Raw genomic sequence first — 17,848 nt, 5'->3', positions numbered from 1 at the left:
CTAATACGTTGTGCTATTAAATACCCCTTGGCAACACCTGCCATCAGGTTCATGTGTTATTTGAGACCCTTGTGTATTTCCTTAAACTAAAACCAAAACTGGATTAAAACAGATATCTGCTAAAACTGCTACTACTATATTTCTTGTTTGATAATGTTTTAAGTTTTACCTGAAAGAATGTAGAAATATATGCATTAATGCTAACAGACAAGGCTTTTTAACAGTGATAATGATCTCTCCCTCGGCAAGATAGCATCTCACTCCGAAGTTTACTCTTTCAATCTGACATTGAAATCATTGTTGAGTCTGAATTCTTTTAATTCTTTTGCAGTCAGGCTTTTGTATGGTTATGAAGAGAAACTTTTAAGATGTTGTGGCAGAGTGCCTACCTTTTTAAGAGAGAGGCAGTTTGGTGGTACTAGATGCATCAAAAGTCTTGTGTAATAGGAAAAACAACTGAGAATTAACTTGATTCACCTTTGCCAAAAGCATGTCCTGACTTCACCTAGCAGAAGTGGTACTTGATTTCACACATCAGAAGTGACTGAAATGATGTTTTGCAATCTGGAAGTTTTGGAACAATGCAAAGAGGCAGTACTGTTTGGGTTTTCTCTGTGTTTACAAGTCTGTATTTGGTATTGTTTTCCTTGTTTAACAGCTCACTATTTCCTTTAAGAAATGTCAAGATTTCCATCAGCACCTAGATGGATCCTGTTTTGAGTTGTGTTGGATTTGACTTCTTATTCTCCCAGAACAATACATTAACTTTGTAGAGTGCATTCACTTTAAAATCCAGTTCTTTATAGGAAAAATATGAAGCTTCTCCTTTGTATCTTTTAAGTTCAAGTGATAGGTGCAAAAGGTGTTTAGTTCTGCTTTTAATGTCTGACTTCTGTTGACCCCCAAGCATTGGGGAATCATGAGAGCAGGCTTTTTATATGAAATCTTAGTCACTGACAATATCATATGCCATTTTCTGTATTATGTTATAGTAATTATTACAGGAAAGCTTATTACAAAAACTAAGATTAAATGGCTGATCTGTATTTTAGTATATAGGAAGGATGTCTGATCTCATATTTTTCTTATTAGCTAGGTCAATACTTCTTGCTCCTCTAGTCCCATGCAAAGCTCTTAAGTCCTTAAATTTCTCTTTCAGCATTTAGAAAAATAGGAGGATTGAAAGCAACCTAGAGAAAGCTGTTTCTGTAGAAAATAGTATACTTTTGAGATGGGGGCATTTAAAACACTGCTTGCTTTTATAGACAGGATTTAATTGCAAGCCAGTGTTGCTACCATCCGATGGTAAAAGATAATGTGGGTTTTTTTCTTCCCTTTAGAAAAAGTAATTACAATGTGATATGTCTGTAATACCAAATTCTGAAGTCCAGAAATGTCCCTGTCTAATAAGAGGTGGTTTAATACAATTTGGAACTGAAGTGTAATGGTCTCTGTTCGGGGAGCCAGAGTTAAGTCTCTCATTGCAACTTTATATATGTTGACTGTGGAGTACGTTTTTAAAATCACAGCTCCTGGCTGGATACGTTATTCCTCCTGACTGGCTGAGATTTCTACTTGAAATGATACAGACAGGCCTGTCTGCATACATTAACATTATGGAAATACTTGTAGAAAATGTTTGGGGGTCTCTTTACTGTGAGTTTTTAATTTCTTATACACATTTTATGTCACAAGATGATGGAATCTATGATGTCAAAACTCGGGAGCACCAATACCAGAATTTTTAAAATCAGATTAAAATGCAAAGCCATTTTCTGAAGAATCTGTATGAATTTTGTTTCAGATGCAAGTGTTCCAGTTCACCAGCTTACAGCTGTATGAATGTTTATTTCTTCCAGATATACAGAAGAGATCATTCCCCGCCACCCGTGCCTGAAACTTATTAGCAACTGTGAGCAGATGCTTTCCAGCCACACATCAAGGCGCCTGATAACCATGGAAAAGGTGAAAGAATTCAAGGTAAGCTTGAATTCTTGATTATATTGTGTTAAATAGTAGCTATCGTATTCATGAAAAGTTTGTGCTATTCAGCATTTGATCCTTATTTCTATCACACTTGAGTTTCTTTTGAAAAGAGTTAGAGCTTTTGTAAAATTGCTACATATTTCTTTAAAATAAACTGGGTAGTGATTTAAGGGGCCATTCTGGTTTTGGTCTTTTCCTTTTTCTCATCAGTTTTTGATAAACTTCTCATCCTGAGCAAGCCACATAGTAGTGTGAAGGAGATCTTTGAACTTAAGGTTCTTTGTGAAAGCTGCATATGCTTTTCCTGGAAAACTGAACTCTGTGAATCCCATTCACAGAGATGCCTGAAGTCCTGTTGATTCCAAAGTGTAATTTGATGCCCAAATAAATACTAAATACTTTTGTGGGTCTTGCAGTACAGGTAAACCGTATTCAATTCTGTTACTTCGTTTTAGCTTTTGAAATAATATTGTAGCTGTGACATAAGTACAGTGAAGAACATTTGCTTTTTTTTTTGTTTTGGGACACGCTAAGTGCCCCTACTGAGGCACTGAGACCAGGGAATATTGTATTCAGGTCTCCTTTCCGTTCTTGCTGCTTCTCTCACCTAATACTGTCAAAAGAGATGCTAAACAAAGGTGAAGCAAATTCTTAATGAAAATGTGCAAGTGTTGAGCAATTGTTTTTAGTACATTCCTTGTCAGTTGGAATAACTGTTCTGAATGACAGGAGATGCAGTTGGACTGCTGCGTCTGCGTGGTGCTTGCACTAATAACACAGCAGGGTTTCAGTACCACATTCATAATGCTAATGATGACTGAGGTTTTCAAGCAACACCTGAATTTTTTTAAAACACTGTACGTGGAGTTCAGAGCCGGAGCTGCCAACTTCACCAGTAGCGAACCAAGAGAGTAAATTATGAGGTTTTGACGTGTATGTCTCAGGGTGTTCACGGAGGTTTTCTGCAGGGGTTTTATTACTGCCAGTGCTGTAGGATAACATGTTCTAATTTAAAAAATACATCCAACCTTCTGCAAATAGACTTTCATCATTTGTTATTCTTTTTTTGTGCATCACCTGTTCTTCAGTACATGCTTTGACAGGTTCATGTCTGGAAATGCTTACTCTGAGCACCTGAGTCCAGCTGGCAGGCTTACTGCTTAGATAAAACTGTGCAGGTGCTTCCACTCAGGACTCCAGATGTCTTTTAGATAATTTATACATACCAGAACGCATGTACTGTTTCTGATGATGCAAAACTTGTCCAAATAACAAAATACATATTGACTCCTTAGCTAGTGCCTACTTGGTTTGAAGGGTCCTGTTGTTTGGTGTCTATCTAAGATTTCCTCACCCTAGTATCCCTTACCTGGGACATGTTTTCTCCTGTCTTAATATCCTGAACATGCTTTGAATTGGATACTTCTGACTCACCAGATATGATCATAAAATTCAGTAGTTGGAGCGTTGGCCGTTTTTCCCAAATGAAGGAGTAAATTTTTATTAATATATAAGCATTTATGTTTCCAGACAGTTCCTGTCTGCTTTACTGAACTGGTTTCTAGCAGGCACTCACAAATGCCTTTTAATTCACCTTAGTGTAGTACTCGGAAGTGGCTAAGAAGTTTTGCAAATCATGTAGTATTGTTATGCAGTCCCTCAGTTTCCCCAGTGTTTGCCACCAATAATGAATTGCAGATTTCACAGCAAATTCAATTTCACTATTAACACTCTAAACTCTTAACTGGAGATGAATTAAATCAGTTACTGAACATGAAATTGACGGTGCAATTTGACTGTGCTTGTAATGTAAAGGAGACCAAAGGGAATGTAAAAAATGAATGTCTAGCTGAAGTATTGATCTATCATAATTAATTGTAAGCATGAAGATTAAGTGTTGGATTAAAAACATCAGAAAAGGTGGTCTGTAACTCACTGTCTTGTAAGCATCCAGTCTGTTCTATTTAAGTTTACGATGAAATCGTGCCAATTGGAAAAGATTTCTTACTGAACACAGTGTTGATATGAATAGGCTTTTCCAGCATGTGCACAGTATGAGCAGCAGAGTTGTTTGTTTTTTCACATTTAATGTTTTTTTTGGACAGCCATGGTGGTCATTAATAACTCCCCTCCTCCTCAGTCTTAAATTATAGTGATGATAATAAAAGTGAATGAAGGCAGTTGTTGTAGAGGGCAGCTAGCAACTTCTAGTCTTTTAAAGCCCTGAAGGCAGAAGGATTAGAGAACTGAAGAAAAGGAGTTCCAGTCTTATAGAGGAGTGTGGAATGGGAGAGGAACAAACTAGAAATGATACGAGGTGTGAGCTTACTAGCCTGATGTATTACGTCTTTCTGTGGACATTAGTGTCCCTTCTTCTGGTATTAAATGGATATGGACCTCCCCCATATCTCTCTAAACTTGAAATAAAACTTTCTAATTTATATTATAGCGGGCAAAACTGTGTGTGAGTCTACCCTCATTGAACTGTGAAGGGAGGATTTTTTTAAGCAGTAAAACCACCACTTCAGCTCTCCAGACACTATAGTTCATATGTAAGAACTGAAAGACAGTGTTAGTGGAAGAATAAGAAGCTGTTGGCCAAGTAGATTTGTGTTATAATGTCTGTCAACTGTGATCTCAGGAGTCCAGTCTTCTGCTTTAGGTCAGAGGAGGTCTGAACCAATTACTCCAGCCCGAATCAAGTGAAAATGTACCTTCCATTGTGCCAGTTTATTTTCAAAAGCCTTAAAAAATATAGCTGTGTAAGGCTGAAAGGTCTCAGTCTGTGGCACTTGTGTCTAAATTGTCACCGTTATTTTTTATTTACGTGTCAAATAACTGGTAAGCGGATAATCAGTAGGAAAATCGGAGTGTAAAAACTTACAGCATTATTACCAGAGGGGATCTTGGGAATCTATATCTGGTGATCAACCAACTGCTTTCAGACTGGGTGGACTTGCTAGCAGTGTTTAAGGTTGTTTGGTGTTCCCTTTCTTTGCAACAGTATGTCTAGCTTCCTGTTTTCTGAGGTTTGTTGATTTCTCCATGCTGATTTATTTCAGCTATTGCTGAATTACTTTTTTCATTCCTCTGCTGGCTGTCTTACAGAAATATATGGTATCTATTTGGCTGGTAAATGCTACCTAGTTCTGAAGTTACTAATCAGGATGTCTTAAAAACACCATTGGAGGAGAGATCTGTAATTGACAAGGGCTAAGAGAGGTACCTAGAAATTATGTAGCAAGATGAAACAGAAGACTTGACTGAAGGATGAGCTCTGAGCATTTGACTGCCCATGAAAGGACTCTGGAGCATCGTGCATACAAATCCACCACGCTGAATGGGTCCGGCACTTCCATGTCACATGGTCACTCCAGAGTCATTACTGGTGTAAGAGTTTTCCTACTGAATATAGCAGTGTCTGTTCCTGGATATGACCCTGTTGTCACTGATTTGGAAACTGCTCGGTGTTGTTTATAGCTGTATAACATTAGTACAAGTGGTTTCTATAGCTACTGTCTAGCACCAGGTGTAGAGTGGTAGGAAGCTGTGATAAGGCTAGGAAGATTTTTTTAAACAAAAACTGAACGTGGGTAATTACCCTGGGGCTGAACTGAGGCATGCTAGATTCAGAAAAACCTTTAGATTATCACTTAATATTTGCCAAGATTTAAAGGAAAACAAAGCTTTCTTGTTATCTTTAAGCTTCCTCCTCTTTTTTCCACCTCTTTCATTATTTATTGGAGATCTATAACACCTTTTTTAGTGTTGCCTTTAGAACAAATAAGTGTTGAGTTGAAAACGCAAATTAACTGAAAGCAATTTGGTGGCATGCACTTTGACAAAAGCTTTGTTGGTTTTCAGTTGTCACAGAAGAAATCATAAAACATTTCAGAACAAAAGTTTTATGTGATACTGTTGTTTGCTATTAGTCTGCTGTTTTGAGAACTTAAATAATTCAAAGTAAGAACCAAGGATGATGATAAAGAATGACCAGGCATTAACAAACATCTTCAATTCTGACTTCTACAAATAAAGGAAGAAGTCTTTGTCGTCTTGGGAGTGCTCACAGACTGGGAAAGAGCTGACTAAGTGCCAAGCAGGCTGATCACTGCCGATCAGTCTTGGAAATGATTTCTTGGGAAGTCTCACTGTTTTGCTTTGAATAACCAATTACAAACTTTATGCCTTGAAAACTATGTACAGTTGTTTCAAAGGAAATAAGTGAAGAAAGCTAATCATCCCTAGATGCAGCTGTGTATCACAAGCAGTACTTCTCATGCCTTTTCCACTGTGTCATTTTAAGAGGAGGAAAGAGACTGTCTCCCTTAAAACACTGTGGTTCAACTCCATTCCCCGAATTTAAACTTTTTTTTAAAAAGTCAACAGAAAGGAAAAAACATCCATATTAACTGCACTGGACAATTAACACACTTGAGGGAGAGTTGATGCTGCCGCTGACACGCTCCATAAGAGAGCTTCTCTTACTGCAGAACATGCCTGTCAGATATTTAGAGTGCATATTCTACCAATTTATGCTATTCAAGATAGAGCTTAACTGAGGATGTTTGACTGGCTTCATAACTGAAATGAGCTGGTGCCTGATGCACAGGCAAATTCTTGTGCAAATAGTCACAACAAATTGTTTCATGAAGGTTACAAGTTATCTCTGCAGAGTTAAATGCAGCCTATCCCTAGTGTTCAGGTTGTACCCATTCACATGCCTGTCTACATATAAAATACTCTGTTAGAATTCCAATAATTCCTTTTACTTTGATTAGCTCTCATGTTGCCCATGAAACTGTTTTGATTCCACTTGGAACTGAATCTGGCAATGCATGTCAAAGATAACAAGAAGGGCTTCTTTAAATACATCAGCAGTAAAAGGAAGACTGGGGAAACAGTGGACCCACTGCTGAACAAGGAAGGGGCCCTGTTAATGCAGGATGCAGAGAAAGTGGTGTTACTGAATGCCTTCTTTGCCTCAGTCTTTACTGCTAAGGCTGGCCCTCAGGCATCTCAGCCCCCAGAGAAGAGAGGACAAACTGGGACAAAGGAAGACTTACCATCGGTTGAGAAAGACTGGGTCAGAGATCACCTTTGCAAACTGGATTCTCGCAAATCTATGGGCCCCGATGGGATGCACCCGCGGCTGCTGAGGGAGCTGGCGGATGTTCTTGCTGAGCCACTCTCCATCATCTTTGAAAGGTTGTGGAGGATAGGAGAGGTGCCTGAGGACTGGAGGACAGCCGATGTCACTCCAATCTTCAAAAAGGCCAAGAAGGAGGACCAGGGGAACTATAGACCAATCAGCCTCACCTCCATCCCCAGAAACGTGACGGAGCAGTTCATCCTGGAGGTCATGTCCAGGCATGTAGAGGAAAAGAAGGTTATCAGAAGTAGTCAACATGGATTCACCAAGGGAAGATCATGCTTGACCAACCTGATACCCTTCTATGATGGTGTGACTGGGTGGGTCAACGAAGGGAGAGCAGTGGATGTTGTCTATCTTGACTTCAGTAAGACGTTTGACACTGTCTCCCGTAGCTTCCTCACAGGCAAGCTAAGGAAGCGTGGGTTGGATGAGTGGACAGTGAGGTGGATTGAGAACTGGTTCAACAACAGAACTCAGAGGGTCGTGATCAATGGATCGGAGTCTGGATGGAGGCCTGTCACTAGTGGTGCTCCCCAGGGGTCTGTGCTGGGTCCAGTCCTGTTCAACATATTAATCAGTGATGTGGATGATGGGATAGAGTGTAACCTCAGCAAGTTTGCTGATGATACCAAGCTGGGAGGAGTGGCTGATACGCCGGAAGGCTGTGCTGCCATCCGGCGAGACCTGGACAGGTTGGGGAGCTGGGCCGAGGGGAACCTCATGAAATTCAACAAAAGCAAGTGTAGGGTCCTGGACCTGGGGAGGAACAGTCCCATGCACTGGTACAGGCTGGTGCTGAATTACTGGAAAGCGGCTCTCTTGAGAAGGACCTGGGAGCGCTGGTGGACAGCAAGCTGACCCTGAGCCAGCACTGTGCACTTGTCGGCAAGAAGGCAAATGGTATCCTGGGATGCATTAAAAGGATTGTGGCCAGCAGGTTGAGGGAGGTTATCCTTCCCCTCTACTCTGCCCTGGTGAGACCACATTTGGAGTACTGTGTCCAGTTTTGGGCCCTGCAGTTTAAGAAGGGCAAGAAAGTGCTTGAGCAAGTCCAGTGGAGAGCTACGAAGATGATCAGGGGACTAGAGCTTCTCCCTTGTGAGGAAAGGCTGAGAGACTTGGGTTTGTTTAGCCTGGAGAAGAGAAGACTGAGGGGGGATTTCATAAATACCTATAAATATCTAAAGGGTGGGTGTCAGGATGATGGGACTAGGCTCTTTTCAGTAGTGCCCAACGACAGGACACGGGGCAATGGACACAAGTTGGATCACAGGAAGTTCCACTTAACTATGAGAAAAAGCATTCACTGTGAGGGTGCCAGAGCAGGGGCACAGGCTGCCCAGGGAGGCTGTGGAGTCTCCTTTGTGGAGACATTCAAAACCTGCCTGGATGCGTTCCTGTGCCCCCTGCTCTGGGTGTGCCCACTCAAGTAGGGGGGTTGGACAAGATGATCTCCAGAGGTCCCTTCCAACCCCTACGATTCTATGACTAGTCTACAGTGAGTGGCATCTCCAGCTAGTTCAGGATTTCTCATTTTCTTTTCCCTGTTTTAAGAAGCAACTCCCAATCTGTTATTTTTCTTTAAAGCAGTTACTGCCTTTATTGGGCAGTCATGCCTGTACAGGGGAGAGGTAGGGAATGGAAGCTCTCTTAAGCCGGAATTATTGTGATGTGGGCCAGGAGCTTGCTTTTGTAAGCTCTCCCAAGAAATCTGTGCCTGACTGCAGATCTCTTCTCATCTAACAAGCAATGATTTGCATAGATTTTGATGAGGTCTGGATTTACAAAATGGATTCTGCTGTGGAGTGATGCACCAAACCTGCTCCCATTTGATGAATGCAGATGCTCCTCTTACAGCTGTGTTTAACTTGAAGTTTGTTCTATTATATATCGTATTCTCTCTTTGCCCTAACCAGTGTGGAGGTAGAAGGGTACAGTTCCTTTCTTCCTTCCTCCCTTCACCCTGACTCGGCATTTTGTTCCTTAAGGAGTCAAGAGGAATGGTGTACAGATGTGTGACCTCTTAGAGGTTATGGGGATTGATTTTTATGTTAAAATACTGTTGACCCATATATCATTATCCTTCAGGGTCAAATAGCCCATCCATTTCTCAAAACAAGCACATTATGTAGAATTATTATTAAAACACATCCCAAAGGTGTAAAAATACATTACATGTTTAGGTCAAAGAAGGATTTCTGGCCTGCAAATTCAGGGGGAGAATAAGCACTCTTTTACACAGGACCACGCTGAGGAGGAGACCTAGAGAAGTGGGTACAGGCTGGCTGTGAGAGGAGCTTGTGTTAAATCCTCTGTGTTTCCTGTCTGCCTGTAGTATTTTTTTGTTTCCCATGGACATGTTAAAAGCCTGGTGGTTATCAGTCTGAGAATGGTCTTGGAGATGGCAGTCTCTCACAGGTGACCAAAAGACAATAGTACTGTGTGTGTAGTGGGTTTACTGAGGTAACTTTCTCCTGCTATTTTCCAACAGTGCAGTATTTAAATAGAACTAATTTGCTGTTACTGGTGCACATGCTTTACATGTTAGATATCCACATGGCACTTAACATTTAGCAAGTTAATTTAAGCCAGTGGCATGCTACTGGTATCTGCTAGGATAGCAGCTGAGAACTACGTTGTAGGAATATCTCATTGTGTCCAGAAGAGGGCACTTGTACATGCACACAAACGTCTTGCTGTGTTGAAAAACCTTTTGTTTCACTCCTTTAAAATGTGTATTAGGATATACAAAGCAAGATGAGGTCTTGCTAGGCGGAAGCCTGGAAAGGGTACAAAATAGCTGAAGGGGGAGGTTGTCCACTAGGATTCAGTCATCCTTGCATCCTTCCGTAGTATGAAAATATTGACTTAAATCTACTTCTATGTCGCTACTACTTATGCTAAAGCATTCCACAGTCACTTTATTTTCAAATATGAACAAATCAGGCTGAACTGTAAACTTAAGTGTTGAACCAATCTGTATGTTGCTGCATTGCTTAAAAAATTATAACAATGAAGATGCATTGAGAAGAAACATTTAGTGGAATAGAGGTTTAGTTCTGTTGTGTGCTTCCTTTTAGTTTTCCTTTGCACAGTTCAGTAGTTGTGTGAGGCCGTGTTTCTCAGTTCCATCTTGCTATTGAGCCTAATAAACTGACAGCAACCATAAGTGTAAAACTTTAAAAGTTGCCATCAGTTTTCTTCAGCACTCAGATTAAAGTTTGATGTATTGTTTATCTTGCAGTTTTGATAACAGTAGTTGACAAGTATCGTAATTATATAAAGCCACAGTACAGGATGAACTAAACCTTTGTGTATATAATGGGCCAATTTTCTAAACTGTGATCTTGGCTGATGTCAAGTAAGTGTTATGTGTAGGGATTTACTGTGTCAACTTTAACTTTCAGAAGTACGTGAATACTGCACAAGAGAAAAGCCTCCAATTGCGCTTCAGTAACTGTAGGAACTCATTTTAGTCATTTGTGTTCCTCTTCTGTTTGTACTGCCTTCCACAAACCTCTGAGTGATTGAATTATCCAGATGGTATTTTTTCTGGAAACTAACTTTTATATTTTCCTTTATAAAAGTCTGTGTGGCATAGTACCTGTGCTCTCATTCATTCATGCAAGGGTTGGATTCTGGTGACGTCAGCTGAGATGTTTCCAGCGATGCAGCACTGTTAAAACTTCAAATGTCTGTTACTGACAAGTTGCATCATTTTGCTGTACAGTGTAGAATAATGAAAATTTGAATGAGTACATAAAACCCCCCCAAAAAAAACAGCAAAAACCCCTTGTCTGCTTACAGCTTGTATTCGATCAGTGTCAAATGAGAATCCATTGCATATGGACTTTCATTTCTGCTAAAAGATAAGACTTCGCAGTAGGATGTATATGTTCTCGTTAATCCTAATGGAAACCTTTAGCATTCTATTTCTGAAATTCTTTAATCAATCTAGTGATTTAAATGTTTGCCATTGAATTGTGAAAAAAAAACAAACCCCAAAAGCTTTACTCTTCCTTGTAATTATTTGAAAGTCTGGAGGAAAACCAATGGCAATACGTGCCGAACTTACTACCGTAAAATCTAACGCTTGCGTTTTGATACCATGCAGGATCAAGATCAGAATTCTTACTTGTTGGATGGTCAGTATATGCCATACAGGGGACACAATTCTTTCCGTGAGAAGTATTTCAGTGGTGTGACAAAGAGGATTGCCAAGGAAGAAAAAGACAATCAGAAGTAAAATACAATATAAACAGATTAAAAAATGAGGAAAGAATGAAGATCGTGTTTCTTTGTAAGGACATCTGGATATGAACATTCATTTGGATGCTTCAGAAAAATAAATGCTGCTTTTAATTTTAAAACAAGATGAAACCCACAACACAGGTTGAGAGCAGTTTTTTTAATTAGCTTTGTTTATAGCACATTTTATTGTACAAGTTTTTTGAGTCTTATTTAATTTATATTTGTACTTTCAAGTACTAATGATGATTGACTAAAACCATTATTATTGTTCTTTCACCATTAACGTTTACAAAAAAGTAGTAGTATTATTTGGCTTCTTAAACTGTGAACATCTGGCTGTTTCAGAAACACGTGGTGGTGATCAAGGATTGCTTATTAAGAAGATCATTTTCATTTGTTTTTTTGTAAATGGTATATAATAAAACAAAAGATTGTTGTGAGTTTTTTTAATTGTTGCATGCAATAACTGCTTGTATGAATTCCAGTTGCTCTGGCTGATGCCAGAAGTGTTTAAAACAAACAAAAAACACAAAGAAACAAATATGCACGTGCTCACCACCCCCCCCATGCTCCCCCACCCCAAAAGCCTCTGTGACCTGACAAACTCTGGAGAGCCTATTAAACCCTGTGAAGCCTGTCCACATCTGAAGCTCATCTGTACCTTGGATTTGCTTTTGCATTCCTAAACCTTGACTCTTGGTCAAGCCAACTGTCTGCAATTTTTGGTTCAGAAACTGATAGTTAAAGCAGTAACAACAACAGCATAAAATCAGTAATGATAATGCTTCCCTAATGGTATTAAGCCTAACCAAATCTTTGAAATTGAAGCTGTATTTGTTAAAGGGTAAACTTTGCTGAATCCATACCATGCCCATCATGAAAATACCTCACTTGAAAACCACTAAGCCCATTCATTCAGGATGTTGATGGCTCTTCTCATTTTGGTGGTCAAGTATGGTCAAATATTCTTCAGCAGGGTGTTGGTGGATGCTCCAGCCAGAGGATGCCTTGCTTCTCAACTTGCTGCAAGTCAGTGGCTGTGGTCATGTTAGAATCTTTGTAGATTATATTCTATAAGTGCCTCTCCAAAAAAATCAATGATACCTAGGAAGGTGTGAGTTATTCTGTGTATCTGATTGAACTCATTAGCTGAATTTGCTCTTCTGTGGGTTGTGGTCCTCAGCTGCAGCAGGGAGAGCACACATACTCGATGACAACTCTGTCTGACCTTCTGGATCTAATCTGATGTGTTAGGAGGTCCTGAAATAGTGATTTATTTTCTGTGTTTCCATTGTAAATCACTTTGTTTTGAGGCTTTTAATGTCAGCCATGTAATAGTTTTTCTGGGCTAAACTTGGAGCAAGATCAAAGCTCACAAAATTTTTCAAAAGCAGAATTTGAATTGATCACTTTCAAATAGTACATTAAAAAATTATTCCTGAAAACCTGTCTTCGTATAACTTCTGACTTCAATTTTAGCATTACAATTTGGCATTCAGATTTTATTGCTTTACAAATTAAAATTACTTTCTGCTCTTCATAGGCAAGGTTTTTTTCTAGATGGATTTATTACGCATTTATAACTTCATAAAAGTTACCCTACATAGACATGATCTAAATGGTTATACAAGATGTAAGGTAGTGGCAAATCTAGCTCCTTCTATTCAAAGAGAATGATTTAGTTTATTTCTCCTCTGCCTGGTCCAACATTTAGTCCATTCAGCAGCAGTGGTGTGGCCGCTGTGCAGCAGTTCATACACACAGCTCTATCATTCCTGAAGAATACCATTTTGAACAGAAACTCTCAAGTGTGTTTGGGGTACTGCATCGACATCCACTAATCAAAAATAGTTCAGAATTGAAATCAGATGTTCAATCTCTGCTGATCCCCAACTTTAAAGCTATCATTTGGAAATATTTCTGATCTCTGAAGTTCTCCTCACTCAATGTGCATGCTCCAGCCTGTTGTATGAGCAGGCTTGCAAAGCAGAGGCGTTTATAGCTGTAGAGCCGTGGCACAGTCCTTGTGCTCTCTCTAGCAAAGGACTGACAGGCAGGTGAGTTATCCTTTCGGCAGGACTTGGCCATCGATGGCCGCGGTTTCTGGCACTTCCCTTCAATCTGGTTCCATTCAGTCTGTTTCCGCGAGGTTCCAGTTTCCTGTCCCTGGCAGGGAGGGTCAGCTCACGAGCCCGCGCTGAACTCATGCCGTTGTCATTCTCTCCTTCGGGTGGTTTGTGCCATTTTCCAGTTTTGAAAAATAAACGTTATTTTTGGAGCGCTGTGTTGCGCTGCAGCAAATTGGGTGGAGGGAGGAGCTGAACACGGCTGCGAGGTCGTACGGGCAGAGGCTGTCTCCTGCTGTAGGGAGCGATTTGTTGAGGCAACAAAGGGAAAGAGCCCCCTCTTTTCACAGAATCTGTTTACCTGGTGGTGGTGTTCCTGGCTGCCAAGCCTCCCGCCTGTCTATGGGAAGAGGAAGCACAAAAGTAGCAGAAATAGATTTTCTCTGCATTAATTGCGTGCCCTTACCTGCTATCTCTCTCTAATGCTAATTAGTGGCCAGTTTGAGCAAGTTTGACAGAAGGTGAGGTCTTGATGATGTCTTACAGATAACAGGGAGCTACAAATTTTGTTGAAATAGGCGGAAGCATTGAAGAAAAAAGACATAGTTAATCTCTTCCAGGGAAAAGGTAATGTGAGTTCAACCCTCACTGAACATCAGAAGAGTCCCATGGAAACAAGACCTGGAGACAAAAACTCTAACCAGTGTATTTTGTAACCAGTGCTGGTCCTGCTGCTTCTTGATCTTCTCTTTAAAACAAAAAGACCCAAATAAAAGCGTACAAAGAGCTTATCCTTCCCACTCTGATGAGAGGAGTCAAGCAGATGTGTCAGCTTGCTGAACATCTCAAGGACAGTGCAGTCCTCCCTTTACACCAACCTAAGGAACTGGTGTCTGTGACTGGCACAACATCTAACTCTGGGTCTCCTCTAGCAGAGCAGGCTTTTTGTTTCCACAGCACCTGTTGCTGACCTTTGTGCTGGTGCCATGCGCTGCAACAACACCCGCTCTCTGGATACGGGTGCTTCGATGGCAGCTCTTGATGTTTGGTTTTGGTGGAACCTTCCTTCCTCTCTGCCTGTGAGACTGTGGTGGAAGTCCATAACTGTTCGGCATCTCTTCTTTTTCCATGAGGCTAGTATTTTAGCACAGAGTTGGGACTTACAAGAGGGTCGTAGTATCCTTGCACATGGCAGTTGGCAGAAGGCAGTCAAGTTTTTGCAAGTTCTCAGCCAAGGCTCACCTGTCCAAAAATAATGAAAAACCGTAGAGATGTTCTAGGGAGGAAACACCTTAATAATTTTGAATCTTCTTTTTCCTTTTATCACTGCTTTTTAAGATTTCTTCTTAATGGTTATTTCCACTGTCCTCAGGACAACCACAGCCTCAGGGCCACTAGCCAGAGAAGGGTGTCACAGAGATGGTGACCCTGTGACTTTGCACTGTCTGCACTCTGGCCACAGGTTTTCCAGAGACAAAAATGTCCTGTTGGAGAGGGCAAGACTGGAGCAGATGATAGATACGCAGTGGTCATGGGTTTCTGTCATACCACAAGCTGCTCTGGGGTTAGCTGACAGGAGGCTGATGAAGCCTCCAAAAGGCAAAGGTTCTTCTCTGCTGTCTCAGCTCCTGTCACCACCATGTTTCTTTTCTGACTCTCCTTTCCACCCCTTCACAGAAGCTGAGAAGAAAAATTCACTGTGTTCTTTGCTGTTTAGCTTGGTCTGCAGTTTAAACTGAGGTCCAGAGTTGAACAAGGCTGTCTTTTCAATCTGAAAACCTCTTTCCTGCTCCAGAGAAAACCAGAGTTGTGGGTACCCAGGAGAACGAAGAGGCCAGTATCCCTCTCTGCCTTTCTCTTCTGTTTGCTATTTGGAAAAAATGTGGGTTTTTAACGTTGTCTTCTTACGTCATTGATTTTGGTGATAGCATAATTTTAAACAGCAAAATATATCTTACCTGCCTCCATGCTACCCTTTTTAACGTATTTCACTGATGTTCTCATATTGGCTTAGTAGACAGTAAAAATCTCTGTTTATGTGAGTATGCTCAAAACTCTTTTCATTATAGTTTTCTGCCATGGCTGCTGTTATTTTGTACAGTGCCTCTACTCAGTTACAGCTTTCCTGAGCCTATGGATGGGGAGGACACCACCCAAAAGAGATGTCAGCTCTCCGTTAGGTAAAAGGCCTCATCAGACACAAAGTCCCAGAGGAAGGACAATCTATCTGGCTACGCTGTGGGTATTGGACCTCAAGACAGGTTTGTCAAGTAAGATCTTTTTTAATTCTTGTAGGTTGCTTAAAATGAGGTGGGCAGCTGAAAGGTAAAATCCACAGATAGGAGGGAGCTCTTACTGTCTTTACTGTCACTGTTGTGATCTTAGATGTCTGTACACTCAGTGAGGTGCCGAGGAGATGCATTACAGACTGCTGACGACCCACAGCAGACCTAGGCACAGGAGGCTTCGACACTGCATGTCAGGTTTGACAAGGAGCATTCTGAGTATAACTGGGTAGGAACAGGACATTTTCCTTCATAAAAGTTAATTTTTTAAAATTCGATTTTCAGGTGCTGGAAAGAGAATGTTTTGTACAAAGATACAATGATTGCCAATGATCATCTGAGATTCTAATCCAAAATTTCTGTTGCTTTACATAAAAATGATTAAAATAAAAGGATCTTACCTTCTAAATATGTCAAAACAGCATAGTATCATCACTGTTTTAATTCTTTCCAAAACTAAATTTTATTTTTAAATTACTGTTCAAATTTTTTCAACAAAAGTGCCACTTGCTGTATAAAATTCCAATTTAAAACTCATTCTTCACCAATTCATTCTAATAAATTTTTCACTAATAAAGTGCAAAATAACAGGTTGTCTTACTGTATGTGGTGGGATAAGTAATTCTAATCAAATATATAACTCCTAACTAATCTCATCTCCATAAGGAGATACCATTAGCAAGATAGTCATATAGCAATTAATCATAATACTGCCTTCTGTGAGAGTCTGTCCCAAAAGATGGGATCTCTCTGAGTGATGACTAGGGATGGATGTTCAGTGACACAACTGGACAGCCCAGAGTGTCTTTGCTTTATCCGGAGACTGATATGAGAGATTTCCCCTGAACACTGGGAATTATGCTGATGATTGCATTTTGGAGGCAAGACTAATCCTTGATGTATCTTTTTTTTCTCCTGACTGCAGCACTAGTAGAGATGCAAGTGGGCAATTTCAGTACGGGATAAATTTAGCTCTGAAAGTTCTTAACAAGTAATAAGGAAGGTTCATAAAATACTGTGAGTTTTGACTAGAGACGAAACATAGCTATGTGGATAAAGTCCTGTGAGTAGTTGGATCTATGCAATTGGATGGATAGGTCCTTACACACAGGCAGCCTTCTCCACTGAGTTGCGGTCCTGTTCTTTGTGTGAATGTATGTGATGGGTGGAATGATGCCTGTCTGGCCACAGTTCATGCCTTTATAAGTTGTTCTGCTCTACAGGTTTGTTTTGAGGCTGTTTGCCTAAAACTGTGAGAGCCTGAGATTAGAAGCGCTAGGCAAGTGCAGTGTGTTCATTGCAGTAACAGTTGTGGCAGAGGCTAGGATAACCAGAACCATGAGCAGCACCGTAGGACACATGCTCTTGTCTTGGAGAGAACCTTCTGTCTTGCTGATAAACAAACTCCTAGCAATTTAGGAAAGTTTTGGGTAGTTTCTCCTCTCTCTTCAAAATGTGTATGTGGCAGAGAGTGCTTGTATGCCTTTGCTTGAACCTCATTCTATAACACAACGCTCCCTGGAAAAAGGTAGTGAAATTACATGAGAAAAGGGGCAGCTTCACTTAATCAGTAAACATTTGTCAAAGCTGACATTTACAAAATGTCATATTTTAATCTCCGTGGCTTGCAACGGGAGCTGTCACAGGTGCCTGTGCACCTATGGGCGTTCTTCGATAGTGGTTACTGGCAAGCAGCTTCTTCAGTAGCGTGACGCCTCTGCTCAGTCCTGTAATTGCAAAGCAGCTGGCATGGACAGCGATGGATACGCTTGTGCATGTTGGGTGGATGTGCACAGGCGCCCGAGCACCGCCTGCGTTTGTGTTGCCTCCCCGTTCTGGTGTTCCCCAGAGTGACCTGAGAAGCTGCAGGCTGAACTCAATGAACTACTGCTGTTTGCTACGGGGAATGACCTGCCAAAAAATGGCACAGGCCCCGTGCTGCTGGGGCCAGGGAAGCGGGACCTCCCCTCTCACCCCCAGCCGCCTTGCCTCTTTGTAAAGCAAAGAAAACTTCTACCTCAGTAAGAAATTAATCTTATAACAGCATTTTTAGCCTTATGTAAAGATGTCAAGGAAGACAAAGATATGGACTCTTTCTTAATTAA

General features: G+C 40.8%; 1 protein-coding gene across 4 annotated transcripts in view; it reads left to right on the top strand.

The window, feature by feature from the left end:
- Positions 1-11,842, top strand: part of TRMT11 (tRNA methyltransferase 11 homolog) — a 31,772-nt gene extending 19,930 nt beyond the window's left edge. For 3 of the 4 annotated variants that reach the window (XM_064447346.1, XM_064447348.1, XM_064447347.1), the window contains 2 exons: positions 1,860-1,980; positions 11,256-11,842. In XM_064447346.1, the coding sequence (XP_064303416.1) occupies positions 1,860-1,980; positions 11,256-11,387 (253 nt within the window). In that variant the 3' untranslated portion in view covers positions 11,388-11,842. The remainder of the gene's footprint in view (positions 1-1,859; positions 1,981-11,255) is intronic. The other variant, XR_010372211.1, reaches the window with a different exon arrangement.
- Positions 11,843-17,848: the final 6,006 nt, after the last annotated feature.

Source organism: Phalacrocorax carbo, chromosome 3, assembly GCF_963921805.1.
Source record: "Phalacrocorax carbo chromosome 3, bPhaCar2.1, whole genome shotgun sequence".
NCBI classification, from domain to species: domain Eukaryota; kingdom Metazoa; phylum Chordata; class Aves; order Suliformes; family Phalacrocoracidae; genus Phalacrocorax; species Phalacrocorax carbo.
The sequence above is the reverse complement of the archived record's forward strand: the minus strand, read 5'-3'. Positions and strand labels throughout refer to the sequence as shown.